This window comes from Bos indicus x Bos taurus, chromosome 12, assembly GCF_003369695.1.
Source record: "Bos indicus x Bos taurus breed Angus x Brahman F1 hybrid chromosome 12, Bos_hybrid_MaternalHap_v2.0, whole genome shotgun sequence".
NCBI lineage: Eukaryota > Metazoa > Chordata > Mammalia > Artiodactyla > Bovidae > Bos > Bos indicus x Bos taurus.
Genome location: NC_040087.1, coordinates 74,628,604 through 74,646,849, shown reverse-complemented (window position 1 = coordinate 74,646,849; position 18,246 = coordinate 74,628,604). Strand labels below are relative to the sequence as shown.

At 41.1% G+C, this 18,246-nt stretch overlaps 1 protein-coding gene across 1 annotated transcript in view; it reads right to left on the bottom strand.

Annotated features, from left to right (window-relative positions):
- Positions 1 to 12,466, bottom strand: part of IPO5 (importin 5) — a 40,556-nt gene extending 28,090 nt beyond the window's left edge. Inside the window, exons 1-6 of the mRNA XM_027557855.1 lie at positions 12,231 to 12,466; positions 5,936 to 6,016; positions 3,410 to 3,602; positions 1,508 to 1,610; positions 329 to 425; positions 6 to 110 (exon numbers count right to left, since the gene is read on the bottom strand). Of these exons, the coding sequence (XP_027413656.1) occupies positions 6 to 110; positions 329 to 425; positions 1,508 to 1,610; positions 3,410 to 3,602; positions 5,936 to 6,016; positions 12,231 to 12,320 (669 nt within the window). The 5' untranslated portion in view covers positions 12,321 to 12,466. The remainder of the gene's footprint in view (positions 1 to 5; positions 111 to 328; positions 426 to 1,507; positions 1,611 to 3,409; positions 3,603 to 5,935; positions 6,017 to 12,230) is intronic.
- Positions 12,467 to 18,246: the final 5,780 nt, after the last annotated feature.

The window sequence follows — 18,246 nt, the reverse complement described above, 5'->3', positions numbered from 1 at the left end:
CTTACCTGTAAGAAACCGGGTAACAAGTCTGCAAAATGCTTGAACAGAGCAACATTATGCTCGTTGGCAAGTATAAACGCAGCGGTAGCTCTAGCAGATAATGTTCGGATCTGAAATGAAGACAGGACAAATGCCAAACATGAGACATTTTTGAAAGACGTGCAAATTCAAGTTTCCTTCCACAAGATGAAATTGTCTTTATCAGTAACACTAGTATTTATATTTTCAAGTATAAGAGCCAAGACAATCTCCAAACACACAGATTCTTTCACAAGTTAGATGCTGTATTAAATTATGTGTTAATATTAATGGAATGGAAATTACTCACCGATGGATGTTCCTGATCTTGCATGCACTGAACTAACATCCGTTTGATGACGTCTAAATAGTGTTGCTGCTGATTCCCAAAAATTCCTGGGAAGTTCCTGAAAATACGATAGAAAACATCCTCTGAAAACTATGTTATATCTTAGTAAGTTGTCAGCTAGAACATCTAATTCTATGTTTATTTACATGACTCAATAGTTTACATTAATCCCTAAGGCTGAACATCACCTACCCGACCTCCAAGCAATTCTTCTCTGGGCTTGGGTGAACAGAAACAATGCAGCAGAGGAGATCAGACTGGGAGAAGAGGGGAGTCAGGAGCACACCTGCCCAGGTCTCTGCTTTACCCTTACTGCCCTGTCTCAGCAGGAAGCTGATCCGGAGTACAGGACGGGACAAGAGCAAGCACCGGGGTTCAGGGGTAACTATACTAACCATGCTCACAAGCTGCTTCCAGCCCTGGTATCCAGGCAGTCCACATTCTGCTCTATTTTAAATCTGGTAAATAATTACACTGAATACCTTTACTTAATTCTCCAGTTTGGACCTTTGATAGAAACAAGATACATTTGACAACTAAAGTAGAAAATGGTGTCATATCTACCCTTCTTTAGAGGTTCAAGGTAGATCTCATTAAAAAAAAAAAGAGAGATCTTGCTAAGTTACAAATTCAATTATATATTATTATTTTAAATGCAGAACTGTACACTAGGCCACACTTTTTAAATGCAGACAATCATTTAATTCTAAACTTAGATCATTTGCTTATAAATGAGATAATTAAAATACATTTTTATAAAGCTTGGTCACAGACCAAGACAGTGGGGGTTCACAATTTTCTTTCTTTTCTTTCAGATGCTAATATTAGAATGGCTTTCTAAAAGTTACAGTTGGTACTGTTAATCTCTTGAAGAACAAACTGTCCCAGAAATTTTTTCAGAATCATAAAGGACAAAGGAAAGGAATAAAAACTGCAGAGACTCCTCATATAACAAAAAGATTCATAATATCAAATGAAAAGCTTTGTTCTTTCCAATTTTGCTTCCAACAGAAGTACAAAGGTTATCTAGAGGCATTCTTTAAGGCTAAAACGTTAAACTAGAGTAAAACAATCAATTAAAATGCACTTCGGGCACTTATAACATTAAATTTTCCAAGCTTATCAGCCCAATGTATATACCAGAAAATATGAAGGGCAGCTTCCCGCAGTCCCATGTTTTGAGAGCTGACGGAGTCAAAAAGGAACTTCAAACCTTCAGGCCACTGGTTGTTGCCATCCTCATCTAAAAGTAAAGAAATCCAGGCATAAGGTGTGTAAATTAAACTTCAAAATATTGACGGTGAATTCATTTCAGAAGCCTCATTCAAAATATGTGGCTATAGAAAGTGTCACTTGCTCTGTTTTTACAAAAATTTTAATGAAACCAAGTCCTTCTATCATAAAATGGCATTATAATCTAGTAAAAAACAATTGTGTAAATCTGGGTTACAGAAGCACAGGTATTAGTGGTGGTTATTTCTCAGGAGGGGGATTTGGAGAAAAGAAAGCACACTTTGACTATGTGACTAGTTGAATCCTTCACACATATTATTGCTATTAAAGAGGCTAAAAAGTAGGCAAAGTAAGTATCTGATAACAAGTCTTGAAACCAAAATACTTATTGCTTACAAACTGCAGAATGGGAATCCCAGAGCACTGTTCACGCTTTGCAGTTTTAAGTGCTACAGGATGTTATCAATGTGTTGACATTTTAAACAGATTTCAAAACACAGATTTTTGTGATACCTTGCGATAAAAATGAACCACAAAAATCTACTGAACCAGTTAAGACCTGTTGGTTTTACTGTCACAAAGAACTTAGGAGTTACAGAGAATATAGACATGTTATGCATTTTTTCTTTTTTAAAAATCGCCCCCATATTTGCTGAACTTCTCTGAAAGGAGAAGTGGGATAACAGAAAAATTTATGGAGAGAGCACTTTTTCCATTATTAAGTGATTTTGAGTTAGGAGTGATGTAACCTATAAAAATTTCATCTGCAAGAAATTTGAAAATAGAACTTCCCAAGTTACTTAAAAATTCAAGTTTCTGTGGGTTTAGAACTTACTTAAAAACTTAACACATTTCCTATTAATTTTCAAGAACTGGCTGTATCAGTAAGTTGAACATACGCATTACTAGTGGCGGCGGTTTAGCTGCTTAGGCGTCTGACTCCTTTGTGACCCTATGTACTGCAGCCTGCCAGGCTGCTATGCCCACGGAATTTCCCAAGTAAGAATACTGGACTGGGTTACCATTTCCTTCTCTAGGGGATCTTTCTGATCTGACCCAGGGATCAAATCTGCATCTCCTGCATTGCAGGCGGATTCTTTACCACTGAGCCACCAGGAAAGGAGATTTAAAAAGTCATGTCATAATTCACTAAGCACAACTAAAAATATTTTCCAAGTTAGCCTTATCTTAGTGAATTATTCTTTTCAACCTTTAAAAAATACCACCTAAGTGAACAGAGTTTATGATGATTCTGTCAAAAAAAAAAAAAGTAACAGCATATCCAATTATACTACTACTGTTTTAAGTGTGACCAAAAAAAGATCTGGCTGCTGATAAAATGCATTTTCAAATGTTTTAACTTAATTTCTAAAAATATTTTGTGGTACTGAATAACAAACTATAGTAGTATAGTAAGCACACGTGCTTAATTTATAAACACAAATATAACAGCACAAAATCTCCTAGAGTCCATGATTTCTACTTCTATTGCCAGGTTTGTAAGTTAGACTATACTTTCAAAACTACAGATTATGGGGAAGATAAAACTGACAATTGTAAAGTAAACTAGAAAATTATTTCTCTACAGAGAAATGGTTTTGAAGATTAAGAGGTAAGAATTATATCTGCATTTCACAACATCTGTAATGTTTGGTTTTAAACGCAAAATCCACAATCACTTTCATTTTGAACAGAATAAATGATACTCAAGTACTTGTGATTCGTCCTCTAAGATTCCACTGAAACAAAAAAAGAAATATGTACTCACTTTCTTCCGTAACATAATGATAACTGTATTTGCATACACACCTATTAAATTCCTGGCCAGTTCAGCAGCAATATCACAAATTTTTTTCCTCATGCTAGACTGTGTTTCCATTTGAATAATCATCAGTAGCTCACTCTTGATGGCAGTCTGAACATCAGTGGGAAGAGTTGGATAGACTTCATCAAATGCAGAGGACAAAAGACGTCTTAGGAGAACGGCAGCCATTTGTCTAGCCTATAAATAGATAACATTGTTAATGACCTGGTGTCTTACTGGAGAAAAAATTTCCAACAAACTACATTCACTCTGCCATTGATATATTTCACTATTCTATTTTTACAGTTCATTTCAAAAGCATTTTGTTTAAAAAAAGGTAAAATACATAAAAAATATAAAAATCTTTCTAATCACATTAGTCTTTTGTACAGAAAATGCCATACAAAGGCTATTTGTTTATAGCTGAGGAAAAGCCCTGAGCGTATTACACCTTGAATCCTGGTAATGATGAACCTGTCTTTAATTTGTATTTTTAATATTCTCTTTGGAGAAAAGCAAATCTTATGTAAGTCAAAAACCCTGTAATAAGTCTTTTCTTATGTCTCTATCTGGCTCTCATTCCAGTATATAAAGTACCTTTCCTATTTAATCTTATGCTCCCAGCCTGGCCTATCTTACTATATTATTACCCTTTCATTAGCCTCTTACATAAAATGCTATCAAATCCATTTGTCTTTATATTTCATTCATGCAAATATTACAAGTTCCGCACACCTAAAAAGTACTAACTAATCTCAGCAAGTGTATTACTAACCCATTTTCGTATCTGTAAAATGTATTTAAATTCGGCATTTCCTACATAATAGTCCTTCAGATTATTAAAAGAAAGCTGAAACAAATGCCATTTTAAAATTTTATCAAGTCAATAAACCACTGAAAATATTAAACTGAATTTTTCATGTTCTTTTTTTCTGGACTGCAAGTACTCATGGATCACTGTAACTATTTTGATATTGTGACAACAAAAAGCCATAAAAATAAAAATTTCCACTTTTTCCATTATCTGAATCTTACTTGGAATCATTTCTGGCAGAGAGAAAAATTTAATTTATGCTCTACAAAGGATTCAGAGAGGTTGCTACGCAGTGCTTAGTTGCTAAGTCATGTCCAACTCTTTGCAACCCCATGGACTGTAGCCCCCCAGGCTTCTCTGTCCATGGGGATTGTCCAGGCAAGAATACTGGAGTGGGTAGCCATTCCCTTCGCCAGGGGATATTCCCAACCCAGGGATTGAACCCGCATCTCCTGCACTGCAGGCAGATTCTTTACCATCCGAGCTACCAGGGAAGCCCCTCAAGACAGGTTAAACAATGGTTAAAATTAGTGCAATTCTTCTCACACATACACTGACTTATGGAGGTTCTGAGGCTAGTTCATAAATCAAAGTAAGATCTAAAGAGGGTTCAAAATAGGATTTTAAAGATAAAATTCAATAATTTTCACATTATTCTTGGCTTGAAAACGTTTCATAGCTAACCTGCATCGATCTTCAAGAATTAAAACAGCCAACTATTTTAGGGATTTAAGTTACTTCTATGTTTGTTCCTCACATTTGACATTTCCTCACATTTGACATTTTAAATTAAAGAAAAATAGTATGTTACAAAGGTGAAGAAGTGTCTTTTATCACCTGTTTTAAAAAACTGAGGCACATTTATAGTGTTTCCTAAGTGGTACTGGAAAGCACTAAATTGCCAGCTTAAACTGACCTACTAGAAGGCAGGTGTAACACTATAAGAAGATGAGTGTGACTTCATTTCCATCATGTGTTAATAGAAGCATTTTACATCTAATGTGACTGCTAGCAATAAAGTATCACTTTACAAAATTCTAATGCAATGTTTTTTACTTGGAGTAAGTTTTCTAGACTTGGGTATTTTGATGCCTTTTCCATGAGGGAGGCTATTCAATGAACATTCATTATACACAAGGATATTACTTTTGAGAAGACAAAGTTGGCTGTTAAACGAATAGAAGAGCAGTAACAAACTATACATTTGAATTTAGTACAGAAGCTAGGTAATTTGCTAAAAATCATCATTTTTAAAGGATTCTAACAAAGTGTGTCCTTGTTCTTACGCATCTGTAGCACAAATTCTTCACCATCCAGAGATAGCTTAAGCATAAAGTATTTTTTCATTTGGCAACACATTAGAACACTGAACTCAATTTCCTCCTTTAGAATGAACTGTTCCTAGGAAGAAAAATTTTTATAACTATTAAAAAAATCACTTAAATTTAATAATTTGTATGTAATTATTTAAGAACCATTAATTCGAAAACATTCGAGATACACCATCTTACATGGAAAAAAAGAAATTCTCACTCTTAAAACAGAGTATTTTAAAAAATTATCATTCCAAGTAGCTTTTCACAACGAATTAAGTTCAGAGTTCTGGTAACGTCTACACAGTAAACAACAGTTCGCATTACTCACTCTGACCACCATCTGATACCCAACTTGTTTGTAAAAAAAAAAAAGGCATATTTCTCAGGTATTAAAGAAGTACCTCCTCAGCAGCTGCTGTGTTTCTGATGGCTTGTAAAAGGAATGTGATCTTCGACTGGCCTGGGATATTCTCATAGGTTTCCTACATGAAAAACATTAAAGATTAGAATATCATGTTAGAAAACTTCACAAGTACACCAGTGACAGGAAATGACAAGAAGAGCAGGGAAGATTCATGCATGATGAGTCTACCAATCTAGGTCTGGTGGAAGTTTTCTCCTGTGACAGAACATACTTTGGACAGGCCAGGAAAGGGAAAATATCAAATAAGTGACTTAATTAAGATCCTTTCCACCCTTCTTAAATAGATTTTTCTGATGTACAGGATCTTAGGGCTCCTCTGATTAATAAAACTCAAGGCCTGGGAGGGGGGTTCAGATAGGGGACACATGTACAGCCATGGCTGATTCATGTCAATGTATGGCAAAAACCACTACAATACTGTAAAGTAACTAGCCTCCAATTAAAATAAATAAATTAATTAAAAGGAAAAAACAAAACAAAAACTCAAGGCCTAAGAGAACCAAAACCTTGATCAATGTGACTTGGGCTATCATGCTGCCAGTTAAGTGCTCACTCAATATCCTTCTCCATCATGGAAAACTGCTTATTTTGTCAACATTGTTTTGATTAGATGATGTAGAACTGGTTCAAATTACCACTTATAACCACCAGAGAAACAACCTCAGATGAAGCAAGTCAGAGAAAGGGCAAGTATTCAAATTCTCTATGCTACATTTTCTTTCAAGCAAGGATTATACTGAAATCATTTTATATACATACATAAAAGGTCAGGAGAAAGTTGGCCAGAAAACTTAGTATCATTTCTTTGATATCACTTTAATAGATCTAGAAATCTAGGTTTTGTAACTCAGGACACTTCTTCCCTTTTCAATTAATCACATAAATAATGAGAGCGAACTGTTAAAACAGTTAAAAAACAAAACAAAACCTGACACCAATTAAAAGGCAGATTGTTAAGAGTGGATCAAAATATAAGACCTAAGTATATGATGCCTACGAAAGTAAACTGAAGAGAGGTATAGATTCACATGGACCTCCCAGGTGGCTCAGTGGTGAAGAATCCACCTGCTAACGTGGGAGATGTGGGTTCAATCCCTGGGTTGGAAAGATCCCCTAGAGAAGGAAATGGCAACCCACTCCAGTATTCTTGCCTGGGAAATCCCCATGGACAGAGAAGCCTGGCGGGCTGCAATTCACCGGGCTGCATAGCGTTGGACATGACTTAGAGACTGAACAACAAATAGATTCATGTGCATGCAAATAATGTGGGAAAGAAATCATTCTTTTAAGTACACTTGGAATTGTTTTCCCCAAGAAGTCTCTTAGTAAACATTCTATTCTCATCTATCCACTTTAAGGGTATAACATGTAGATAACACATTAATATCTCAGCAGGCTAAATTCAAAGAGCTGGCCTGCACTTTAACAGCTACTGTGCCCTATAATTTACCTATTTTCTTTCTAGTCAGAAGTGATGAAGACAGGGAAAGGAAAACTGGACTTCTTTGAATCCACATCTCCCATTTGTCTAGTGCTCTGTGGTACCCTGGGATATTGACAGATAAGGAAATAAAGGCTCAGAAGTTAAACAACTGGCTCAATATCACAGCCAATAAATAGTGCAAAGAACTCTGGTCTTCCGAGGCTAACCATACCCCGAACCTCCCCAACACTGAATGCTCTCTCTGGGTTTCACCTCTGGAGCCTGACTGTCCTAAACAACCAGTGCTATTTAGTTTTCAAACTTCTTAATATCTGAATTTGGGGAAGAACACATTTTTGAGGAAAAGACAATACAAAATCTTCTGATGACCTCAAGTTCCTCTCTAGTACATAAACGTATAGGAACATAACACTGCTGAAAACTGTGACCAAAAGCATTCACAGCTGAGGAGAGAAGAGGGTCTGAATTTATCCAGAAATGAGGTAATTCATGTAAAGGTATTTTCATTTAAACAAACTCTCTAACAGTACAATAAAAATGTCTTTTTGTTCCTTGTACTAGCTTAGCCCCTGTTGCCCTGTAGATGCTATAAACATTTAAGTTTTCAGTGGTCCAAATCAAGTTCTGGGGAAAAAATATTCTTCACTAAGATACCACGCTCAGAAAACTTATTAAACTCTATTCCAAACAAATTAAAAGTCAACTAGATGAGAGTTTAGTGTGACCCCTGACTCCTGCAAGAGGGGTCTCCCCATTTGATATGTTTCAGTGTGGCAATCCAGATCTAGTATTATTACATTTATACCACAACATTGTCAGGATAGTTTGGCAGCCAAGAACACAGCCCTCAAGTCAAAAGAATAACTTTTTCTTAGCCTAAGTAGACGGAGTTCCACAAAGACAGAAACGGTATCACTTTTTGGTTGTATTCTCAGCACCGAGCAGGTTAGAGAACAGCAAATACAATTTTTCTAAGAATATTCCTAGCACTAGTCCAGGCAGGTTCAATGAAATGTGAGCAGTGTCACTGTAATCATAGTGCAATTCCATTTGATACCATCAAAAACAATCACACAATGTAAAGCAGACCTCATCTAATCCTCCCAAAGGAGAAATGCTAATATGCACTCATCTTACTCATTCCATACATATTTATGGCAAGCCTACGTTGTATATGGGCTTCCCTGGTGGACTCAGATGGTAAAGAATCTACCTACAATGTGGGAGACCTGGGTTCAATACCTGGGTCAGGAAGATCCCCTGGAGAAGGAAATGGCAACCCACTCCAGTATTCTTGCCTGGGAAATCCCATGAACAGATGAGACTGGTGGGCTACAGTCCATGGGGTCCTAAAGAGTCAGACACAACTGAGCAACTAACACTTTCACTTACTTTGTATGTGGAAATGTAAAGACAGGACAAACAACTTTTATCTAACGAACACTCTGGTTCAGGTAAAATTTTTAAAACGTTGCCCTCCTTCAAATCTCATCAATCAAGTGTACTAGAATCAATGAAGAATATAAGTCACTGGAAACAACTGAGAATATAAAATCCATGCATATATGATTAGTGAAATACTCAAGCTTATGTCATAGAAGAATGTCCACTCATGAATGCCATGGACATTCAACTTATTCTGTTAATTACTGAATTTTGGGACTTAGAGGCATTTAAATCATTTCTTCAAATACCAGAAACATTTTTTTGTAAAGCTAAAGAGAAAAATCCTTTAAGATTTAATAGAAATAAAGCCTACCAAATGCTTTGTACAATGTAAAAAGCTTTATCTTTTTAAAAGTTCTGAAACCATTCAATGATTTCAACAATATATAACAATAAGTTTTTAAATGTACTTGACTTCATATCTGGAGTCAAAACAAGTCACCTTAGTCAACAGTTTGGTATTTATGTGTCAACTAAGTATTTTTATTTTGACTGAGTAAATTACACAAATACTTACTGAGCCCTTGCCAATTCTTTAGTTAAGAAAAAATTCTGTTATTTGTTGTGGTGTGTGTGTGCGCTCAGTCGCTTCGCTCTTTGTGACCCCATGGATTATAGCTTGCCAGGCTCCTCTGTCCATGGAATTTTTCAGGCTACAATACTGGAGTGGGTTGCCATTTCTTAATCCAGGGGATCTTCCCCACCCAGGGATCAAACTGGTGTCTCCCGTGTCTCCTGCACTGCAGGTGGATTCTCTACCTGCTGAACCACCAGGGAAGCCCAATGGCTTCCAGGTTACAACAAACTGTAATATTCAATTTTATTTAGTTTGATTAGTTATAAAAGGTTCACTTTGTAAGGCAAAAAAGAGAAGAAGGTGGTATTAAGGTATCATTTCATGCAGCCATTTCTGTTTCAAATATTTTGCTTTCCTAAGGAGCTCTATCTACAGACGAGTTTAGTGCTATATTACATGGTGCCAGGGAGCTTCCTCTCAAACATTTACCTTTTCTGTCAAATTAAGAAAATTGTGTATTATAGTACTTACTTTACATGTTAACATAGTCCCAGCATAGACAATGAAAGGAAAAATATAGTATCTGAATGTTTTCACTAAGAATAAAGAGACTCAGAGCGTAAAAGTACTTATTTTCAATTGTTCTTGATGAGAAAATGTGCTGAATGCTGCTAACTATCCCCAAAGTGATGGGAGAGATAAAAGATTTACAACAGGCACCAATTGGAATTCAAGCTGAACCAGACATTGGTATTTAGTTCAATAGAAGAGAGATTCCCCACTAGGCTTGACAATAGAGACTTAAGCAACTGGAGGGAAGAGGGAGAATTAAACTAGCTTACTAATTACAATGCTGTTTTGCTTTGCAACACATGGAAATTTCTATTATGGGTTGGGATTAAGAACTTATTTTGGTGAAAAATTACCTCTAGAGTTAGCAGACAGCATTAAAACGTTTTTACAGGCTCATCACATCCCACTGGTATCAGTGCAAAGTGATGCAACCAACAAATGCATATCTCTTCTAAGGAAAAGACAACTTTTAAGTATTATACAAACAAACCTGCCAAAAGTCTGAAAATACAGTATACACGTACTCCTATGTACAGCACTGTTTTTACCAGCAGGACACTAGAAACTTCAACGTTCATTCATAGGAGGCTGGTTGAGTAAAGGCATCCATAGCTGCTTTAAAAAGCAAAACAAAACCCTCTAATAGGGCAATGTGAAATACACTGAATAAAAAATTCCAAGTTGGGCAACAGGATGCATATTATAAACCCATTCGTGTAAAAATAAATGTATATATATATACATGTAATATTTTGCAAGGAAGATGCATAACCACTTAAAAGTGGTTACTTTTGGGGAATGGGATAAAAAACTATTTGCAATTTGAATTTTTTACCCTGAGTATGTATTACGTGTATAATAAATGAATCGACAGTCACTAGGACAAAGTTAATCACAGTTTAAAATGCTTTTCACACAGCACTGAACTTTCAAAGTATTGACCTCACAGATCATAAAACCACTAAGTGTAACCAGCAGATCCTCTATTTAAAGTAGGAATGATGCTGTGATTTTAAAAACAACTATAAAATCTCGTGAGTCCTGAAAAGGATTTCATTAGCTATGTAAAAATAAATGTTTGCTCTGTAAGAATATCTGGCTGAACATCCCTCATTGAATCTTTGTCTTCCTTCACTGAATCTTATAAAAATCTTCAATCACGTGGTGACAAAAAATTCCATATGTAATCAAGTCTGAGGATAGGATCTGATAATGCACTAAACAGAAACTGGAAAGTTTCTGCCCTTCCCTTGACGTGTCTCAAATCGCATCTCAACACACTCGAACAACAGTCTTCTACAGAACCAAGTGTGCCTTACCGCTACCTGATAAATGAACTTGCAGATACATTTCAAATACTGTCTCTTGAAACTTTATCCACAGCTCCACATTTTGGCGGTCAGGAGCCAATAAGGTGGTTAAAAAAAAGAGAAATTCAGGTTAGATTGGGTGAAATTTAAAAAAGCCTTAAACATGTGGCACTAGCCCAGATAGACAACGGAAGTCCAAGGATATCCCATTAGTCTCTAGAGACCAAAGAAAATTTATCTGAAGGATGAGCAAAGTAAGGTGCAAGCTGCTTGGAAAGAAATCCTAAAGGCAACTTCGCAAAAACTTGTGTGTGGGGGCGGGGGTGGGGGGGAGGCGGGAGAGGAATGGAAATCCGGCTTCTGATATTAGAGACTAGACTGAGAAAGAGGACGAGATGGAAATAGGTGGAAAGAAGACGAGGCACACTATTCAGTAGGAGGGGTCGGGGAAGGGAGGGACGGACGGTGGTGTTAAGAGTTGAGGGGCAGGAGAAGAAAAGCAGGGGTGATGGTTCAGGGAGCAGCCAGGGTTTTGGGGGGGGACCAAAGGGCTTGGGCAGGGTGGAGACCACAGCTGGAAGGGCGGGGGAGGCTCCCAGCCGGAGAAAAGCGGGAAAGGGGCGAGGGGAGCCGAGGGGCCCGCCCCACACCCCACATCCCTCCCCGCCGCCCGGCTTCCCCATCTGGGCGGGGGCAGCGTGTCAGCAGCGGCCGCACGTGTGTGCGAGCGGCGGCGGGGAGGTAACTGGCGCCGGGCGCCGCGGCTGCAAGGGCCGGAAGGGCCCGGGGACACCGCAGGGAGCCGCGGGCCGCCTCACACGTGGGCTGCGCGGCCGCCGCCCGCCCGGCCCGGCCCGGCCCGGCCCGGCCTGGCCTGCGCCGCCGCGGCTGACCGACCGAGGCCCGGGCGGGCGGCGTCGGGGGGCAGGGTCGGCGCGCCGACCCGGGGCGCCGAGAGTCGGGGGGCGGCGCGCTTGGTTACCTCTGCCTGTTTCCGGACCACATTGTCGGGGCTGAGCAGGTTTCCCAGGAGCAGGTAGAACTGTTGCTGCTCCGCCGCGGCCGCCGCCATTGCGCTAGGCGTGAGAGAGAGAGAGAAGGAGGGAGGGGAGACAGGAGCCGTGAGGCGCGCTGGCGGGCCGGCGGGAGGGGCGGGGGCGGGCCCTGCGCGGGGACCGGCACCAGCCTCGGCGCGGGACTGAGGAGGGGGGCGGGGGGGCGGAGCGGGCCAGAAAGGGCGGGGCAAAGGGGAAAGGGGAGGACGGGGCGGGGCCTCGTGACCCCTCACCCCCGCCGCGGCCGCCGGCGCCAGCGCCCCATTGGCCCTGGACGCCGGTGGAGGGGCGGAGCCGAGGCCGCCTCCTCGGGGGCCGTGCCGATTGGCCACGCACCCTGCAGCGCCGTCACTGGCAGCGCGGCCGGCCGCCTGGCTGGGCGCGGGGCGGGGCGGGGGCGGGGCCTTGCGGCCCAGCTGTGGTCGCGGCTGTGTCGCGGGGAAAGCGGGAGGAGCCGGTGGGCCAGCCTGCCGGGCTGCGAGGGGGCGTGAGACCGGGCTGGGGAGGAGGGGCCAACTCCAGAGCGCGGGAGATTTCGGCGCCGCAGGCGGGCGGGTCTCCTCCCCTTGTTGTCCGCCAGCCCCTCCCTGCTACCCCAGCGGCGCCCCCAGCCCCTGGGACCCTGGCTTAGATCCCCCTCACTCCCTCCGCCGCCCCTGCCCCAGAGGGAGGGAGTGGGTTTCAAAATCCACCTCCTACTTCCATTCTACCCCCAGCTCCACAGATCCCTCCGTCAGTCAGACCTGATCTTCCCCGGGGCTGTGACTCAGGCCACCCCTTCCTCCCGCCAGGCTCACCGGTGACTCACGCCCTGGGCTTGCCCGGAAGAGGGGTTACTCAGCCCCGGGCCCTGCCGCCAGGCCTACCCTCCTCTCCTAGCCCGTTGTCGTCCTGAGATAGCCACGTAGCACACTTTCCTCCCCCTCTTCTCACCCCAGGATCCTAGACTATTCCTTTGATTTCCTTGTTTGGGGGTCACATTTCTTTCAATCAGTTCAGTTCAGTCGCTCAGTCGTGTCTGACTCTCTGCGACCCCAAGGACTGCAGCACGCCAGGCTTCCCCTGTCCACCAACTCCCGGAGTTTACTCAAACTCTTGTCCATTGAATCCGTGATGCCATTCTTTCAATGACTGCGGTAAATTAAGACCCCCATTCCCTTTCCTAAAGAAAGACTGGCTTGTAGTGATCTTTCAATAAGTGTTTGGTTCACACCAGTCCTTAGGAGCTCAGAGACCTGGTTTCAGTTTGAAGTTCACTAATCCATAGATCCTGGGCTTCCTGGTGACTCAGACTGTGGAGAATCTGCCTGCGATGCAGGAGGTGCAGGTTCTATTCCTGAGTCAGGAAGATCCCCTGGAGAAGGGAATGGCTACCCTGTCTCCAGTATTCTTGCATGGAGAATTCCACGGACAGGCCGCAAAGAGTGGGACAGGACTGAGCAAATAACCCTTTCGCTTCACTCAATGCATGGATAATACCCCCAATCTGCCTTCATTGGAGGTGCCAAAGGCTGAGGGAGTAGGAATGTTCCAATCAAAGGGCACTTCTGATGAGTTCCTACTGTGTCCAATGCATTGGGCTAAAGGTGACAATGAAGAAAATAACGATTCATTTCTGTCTCAAGAAGACACATTTGTAGAGAGAAGGTTCCACATCGAGTACATAGAGATGACTACATTTCTCGCTGCTCATAGTATTTATTTAGGGGATTTAATTTCCCGTTGACTATTCTGTTGAGGTTCTAGTCTTTGAAAGTCTTGCAACATTTGCTTTTGAGTGAATGATAAACCTCGGCTGTACATTTAGAGTCTAGACCACTGTGTCCAGAATCTGTGGGCCAAGGCTTGGGTGCTGTGCTTAGGTGTGCTCAGTTGTGCCTGACTCTGTGACCTCATGGACTGTAGCCTGCCAGACAAGAATACTGGAGGGGTTGCCATGCCCTCTTCCAGGGGATCTTCCCAAGCCAGGTGTCCCACTTTGCAGTCGGATTCTTTTATCAACTGAGCTGCCAGGGATCCACATGAAACTGTGATTGCTGGCCAAAATATTTTTAAAGAATTCTGACTGATTCATGGAGAAAACTCCCTTAGAGAGTTTTATCTCTGACTGTGATGGTGTTGTCCATAAGAAGATTGCCAACCTAGCTTTGTAGAATTGATGTTTCTTAGGTGTGACAATTTGTCATTCTTACAACACGTTATTTCTTCAAAGACAAACCATTGTGTACATTAATTTGGGGTAGGTTTTGATTTTTGTTTTTTGCATTGGACATGTCTGGATTCTGAGGAGGCTTAATAACCCCACCCAAGGTTTATTAGGATTTGGGGAATTACATACTACAACAATTACCTTTAATGACTAGCTTACCTATGAAGTAAGTGAATTGCCTACAGGCTTGCTCAGAGTATGGCCTGATCTAACACCTGCTGTAGTATGTGTGTTTATAGGCAATGACTCTGTAGATTACATATATTTATCTCAAATATCTCAAATAATAGAAAATCCAACCTAAGCCTAGAGCTCCCTTAGTGGCTCAGTGATAAAGAATCCACCTACCCGTGCAGGAGATGCAGGAGATGCGGGTTTGATCCCTGGGTCAGGAAGATCCCCTGGAGAAGGAAGTGGCAACCCACTCCAGTATTCTTGCCTAGAGAATCCCATGGATAGAGGAGCCTGGTGGGCTACAGTCCATGGGGTTGCAAAGAGTTGGACATGACTGAGCAACTAAACCACAACCTAAGTCTACAGATTTGTCAAAATAGGAAGCTTGATGAGGCAAAAAAGCATAAAATTATTTCAGTCTAGAAACAACACAAGTTAGTATTAGTGGTGACATCAACTGCTAGAATATGGACGGACAGCCCATCTTTCTTTTAATATTGTAAGTATCTAATCAAAAGAGAAGGAGGAGATTTTTAAGGGTAATGAATAAGGAGATTCCCAAATGGGAGCAATGCCTATAACCTTGGAGTAGGTAACAGAACAGTTGAGACCAGTTTTGGCGTCCAGAACACCTACTAGGTGGATAGATTGCAAGACCTACTGTCCTCTTAGCAGCAGGACTGCCTGTCACCTTAGAAGAGTTTGTAATGCTCGGCTTTCTAGGAATTTACTGCACTGGGAACCAGTTTCCCATGGAGATAATGCAGTTTGTTTTTTGCGTATTATCTCCCCATAAGAAAATAGCTCAGATATTGTATAAAGGCAGTCCACAAGAATAGAGATTTATTTCCCAAGGAGATTAGATGGTTTAAGGTAAAGAACCTTGAACTTGAGTTGAACCGGTTTGAGTCTTTAGTCTCTTATTAGTCATGTGAAGTTCAGTGAGCACTTAATGTCTTTAAAGCTCAATGTCTCATCTATAAAAAGGAATAATAATGGTTGATAAGGTATGACATTACTAATCACAAAAGTTTTAACATTAAAGTATAATTGGGAATGAAATGGAGGAGCAGAAAACTTTTTGAGTCTTACTCCCAATGGGTTGGCATTGCTTTGGGCTAGTTAACTGGGAAAACGGCCAGCTCTTGATGCCTTTGTCTTAGCTTATTGAAAGTGAAAGTGAAAGTCGCTCAGTTGTGTCTGACTCTGCAACCCCATGGACTGTACAGTCTGGAATTCTCCAGACCCCTATTAAATTCTGGAGGCATAGTTGCTTAGGGCATTTACAACTCCCTGTAAAAGACAGTGAGGTAGGAAAAATGGAAAGCTGCAAGTTTCTGTCACCTGCGACCTGACGTCTAGGTAGTTTAGGATATTTGAAGTTTGTGAGAAGGCACCGTGCTGACTGGCCATCAGTCTTGTTTATAAATCTACAGGAGGCAAAAGAGAGCCTCAGAATCCTCTCTGGTTGCTGCTCTTCGTTTCCTGGGCTCCCACATGGATGGGCCTGTCCTAAAAATGGGAGGAGACTGGGGAAATGAGGCTTATGAAACTTCTGTGGAAGCTCCTGTCAGCTGTGGTAGAATTTGGTCTTGTCTGTCATTTCTGGTTCATTAGGTGCTGAATGCAAATAAGATTCTCCCAAATGAACAATTTGTAATTTTTTAAAAGTTGCTGCAGGACTCCAAAAGAACCTTAATTACCTATCCTGGTAGTTGTAAGCATATGGGCTTTCTGTATCACGACTTATTATGAGAGTCAGTTTGGATGATGTAAATGGAAGTATTATCATCTGTAACTGTACACAGGTTTAAGGTGATGATATTATTTACAGATGTTTGTATTTTATTAATAGCTGCTGCTGCTGCTAAGTCACTTCAGTCGTGTCCGACTCTGTGTGACCGCATAGATGGCAGCCCACCAGGCTCCCCCGTCCCTGGGATTCTCCAGGCAAGAACACTGGAGTGGGTTGCCATTTCTTCTCCAATACATGAAAGTGAAAAGGGAAAGTGAAGTCACTCAGTCGTGTCCGACTCATAGCGACCCCGTGGACTGCAGCCTACCAGGCTCCTTTGTCCGTGGGATTTTTCCAGGCAAGAGTACTGGAGTGGGTTGCCATTACCTTCTCCCCAGTAACATAACATACTGAAAAAAAAGTTGGCTATATTTCCTCATCTGTAAAATAGGGAATAATACTTCTTCATAGGAGTGTTGTAAAAGCTAGGATAACATTTGTAAATGTACACAGTATGGCATCTGCATCGTATTTACTTGGCAGTTGCAACTATTATTAGTTAGATGGATTTGGGTATTAAATAATAAACAGGCCTTAAACAATTACTTTTAAAGCTACATAGATATAAATGTGTAATCACATTTCTGTGTGTATAAAATATATCTGTATAGTTTCTATTAATCTTTCAATTATACAAATTAAAATAGTACGTGGATGAATTTAAAGAATAGTTAGTAGACACTTGGCTGATAAAGAAGATTTCTAACTCTTTCCATTACTGATGTTATCAATTGCCTAGATGAGAGCAAGCAGAAAAAGTTGAGAGCTGTTGAGCTATTTACTCAAAATAAAAAATGCTGAATAGTTCACATTTCTTCTGCCGCTTTTTATCAAAATGTTCGAGCCCCTCTCTGAAGCAGTCAGTTTCAGTCAGAGCATGCCAGCCAGGGGTGAGTGAAACCTGATTCCCAAGGGCACTGAACACAATAGGCCCTCAGCAAATTGCTGAATTGAACACACGCAGGGGAAATTTGGACTCTCTCTCATAGCTTTATATATGAAATTCACTATATGTCTGCAGGTGGTTGATTCATTTTAGGGAGGCAGTAGAATTTGGAGGCTAGGCTTACAGGCTCCAGAGCCAGCCAGAAAGAGACTTCACAACTTACATGCTGCTTGATCTTGCCCAAGTTAATTAACTTTTCTTAGCCCTAGTTTCCTCTTCCATGAAATGGAGATAACAGAAGTAACTTTCACCATGTTTTAAAATACTTGTCATAGTGCCTGGCACAGAGCAAATGCTTAATAAATGTTACAAATCATTACCAATGCAGATTCAGTCAGTTCAGTCGCTCATTCATATCCAACTCTTTGTGACCCCATGGACTGCAGCACTCCAGGCTTCCCTGTTCATCACCAACTCCCGGAGTTTACTCAAATCGATGTCCATCGAGTTGGTGATGCCATCCAACCATCTCATCCTCTGTCGTCCCCTTCTCCTCCCACCTTCATTGTTTCCCAGCATCAGGGTCTTTTCTAGTGAGTCAGTTCTTCTCATCAGGTGGCCCAAGTATTGGAGTTTCAGCTTCAGCATCAGTCCTTCCAGTGAATATTCAGGACTGATTTCCTTTAGCTAGACTGGTTTGATCTCCTTGCTGTCCAAGGGACTCTCAAGAGTCTACTCCAACACCACAGTTTAAAGTATCAGTTCTTCAGTACTCAGCTTTCTTTATAGTCCAACTCTCACATCCATACGTGACTACTGAAAAAACCATACCTTTGACTAGACAGACCTTTGTTGGCAAAGTAATGTCTCTGCTTTTTA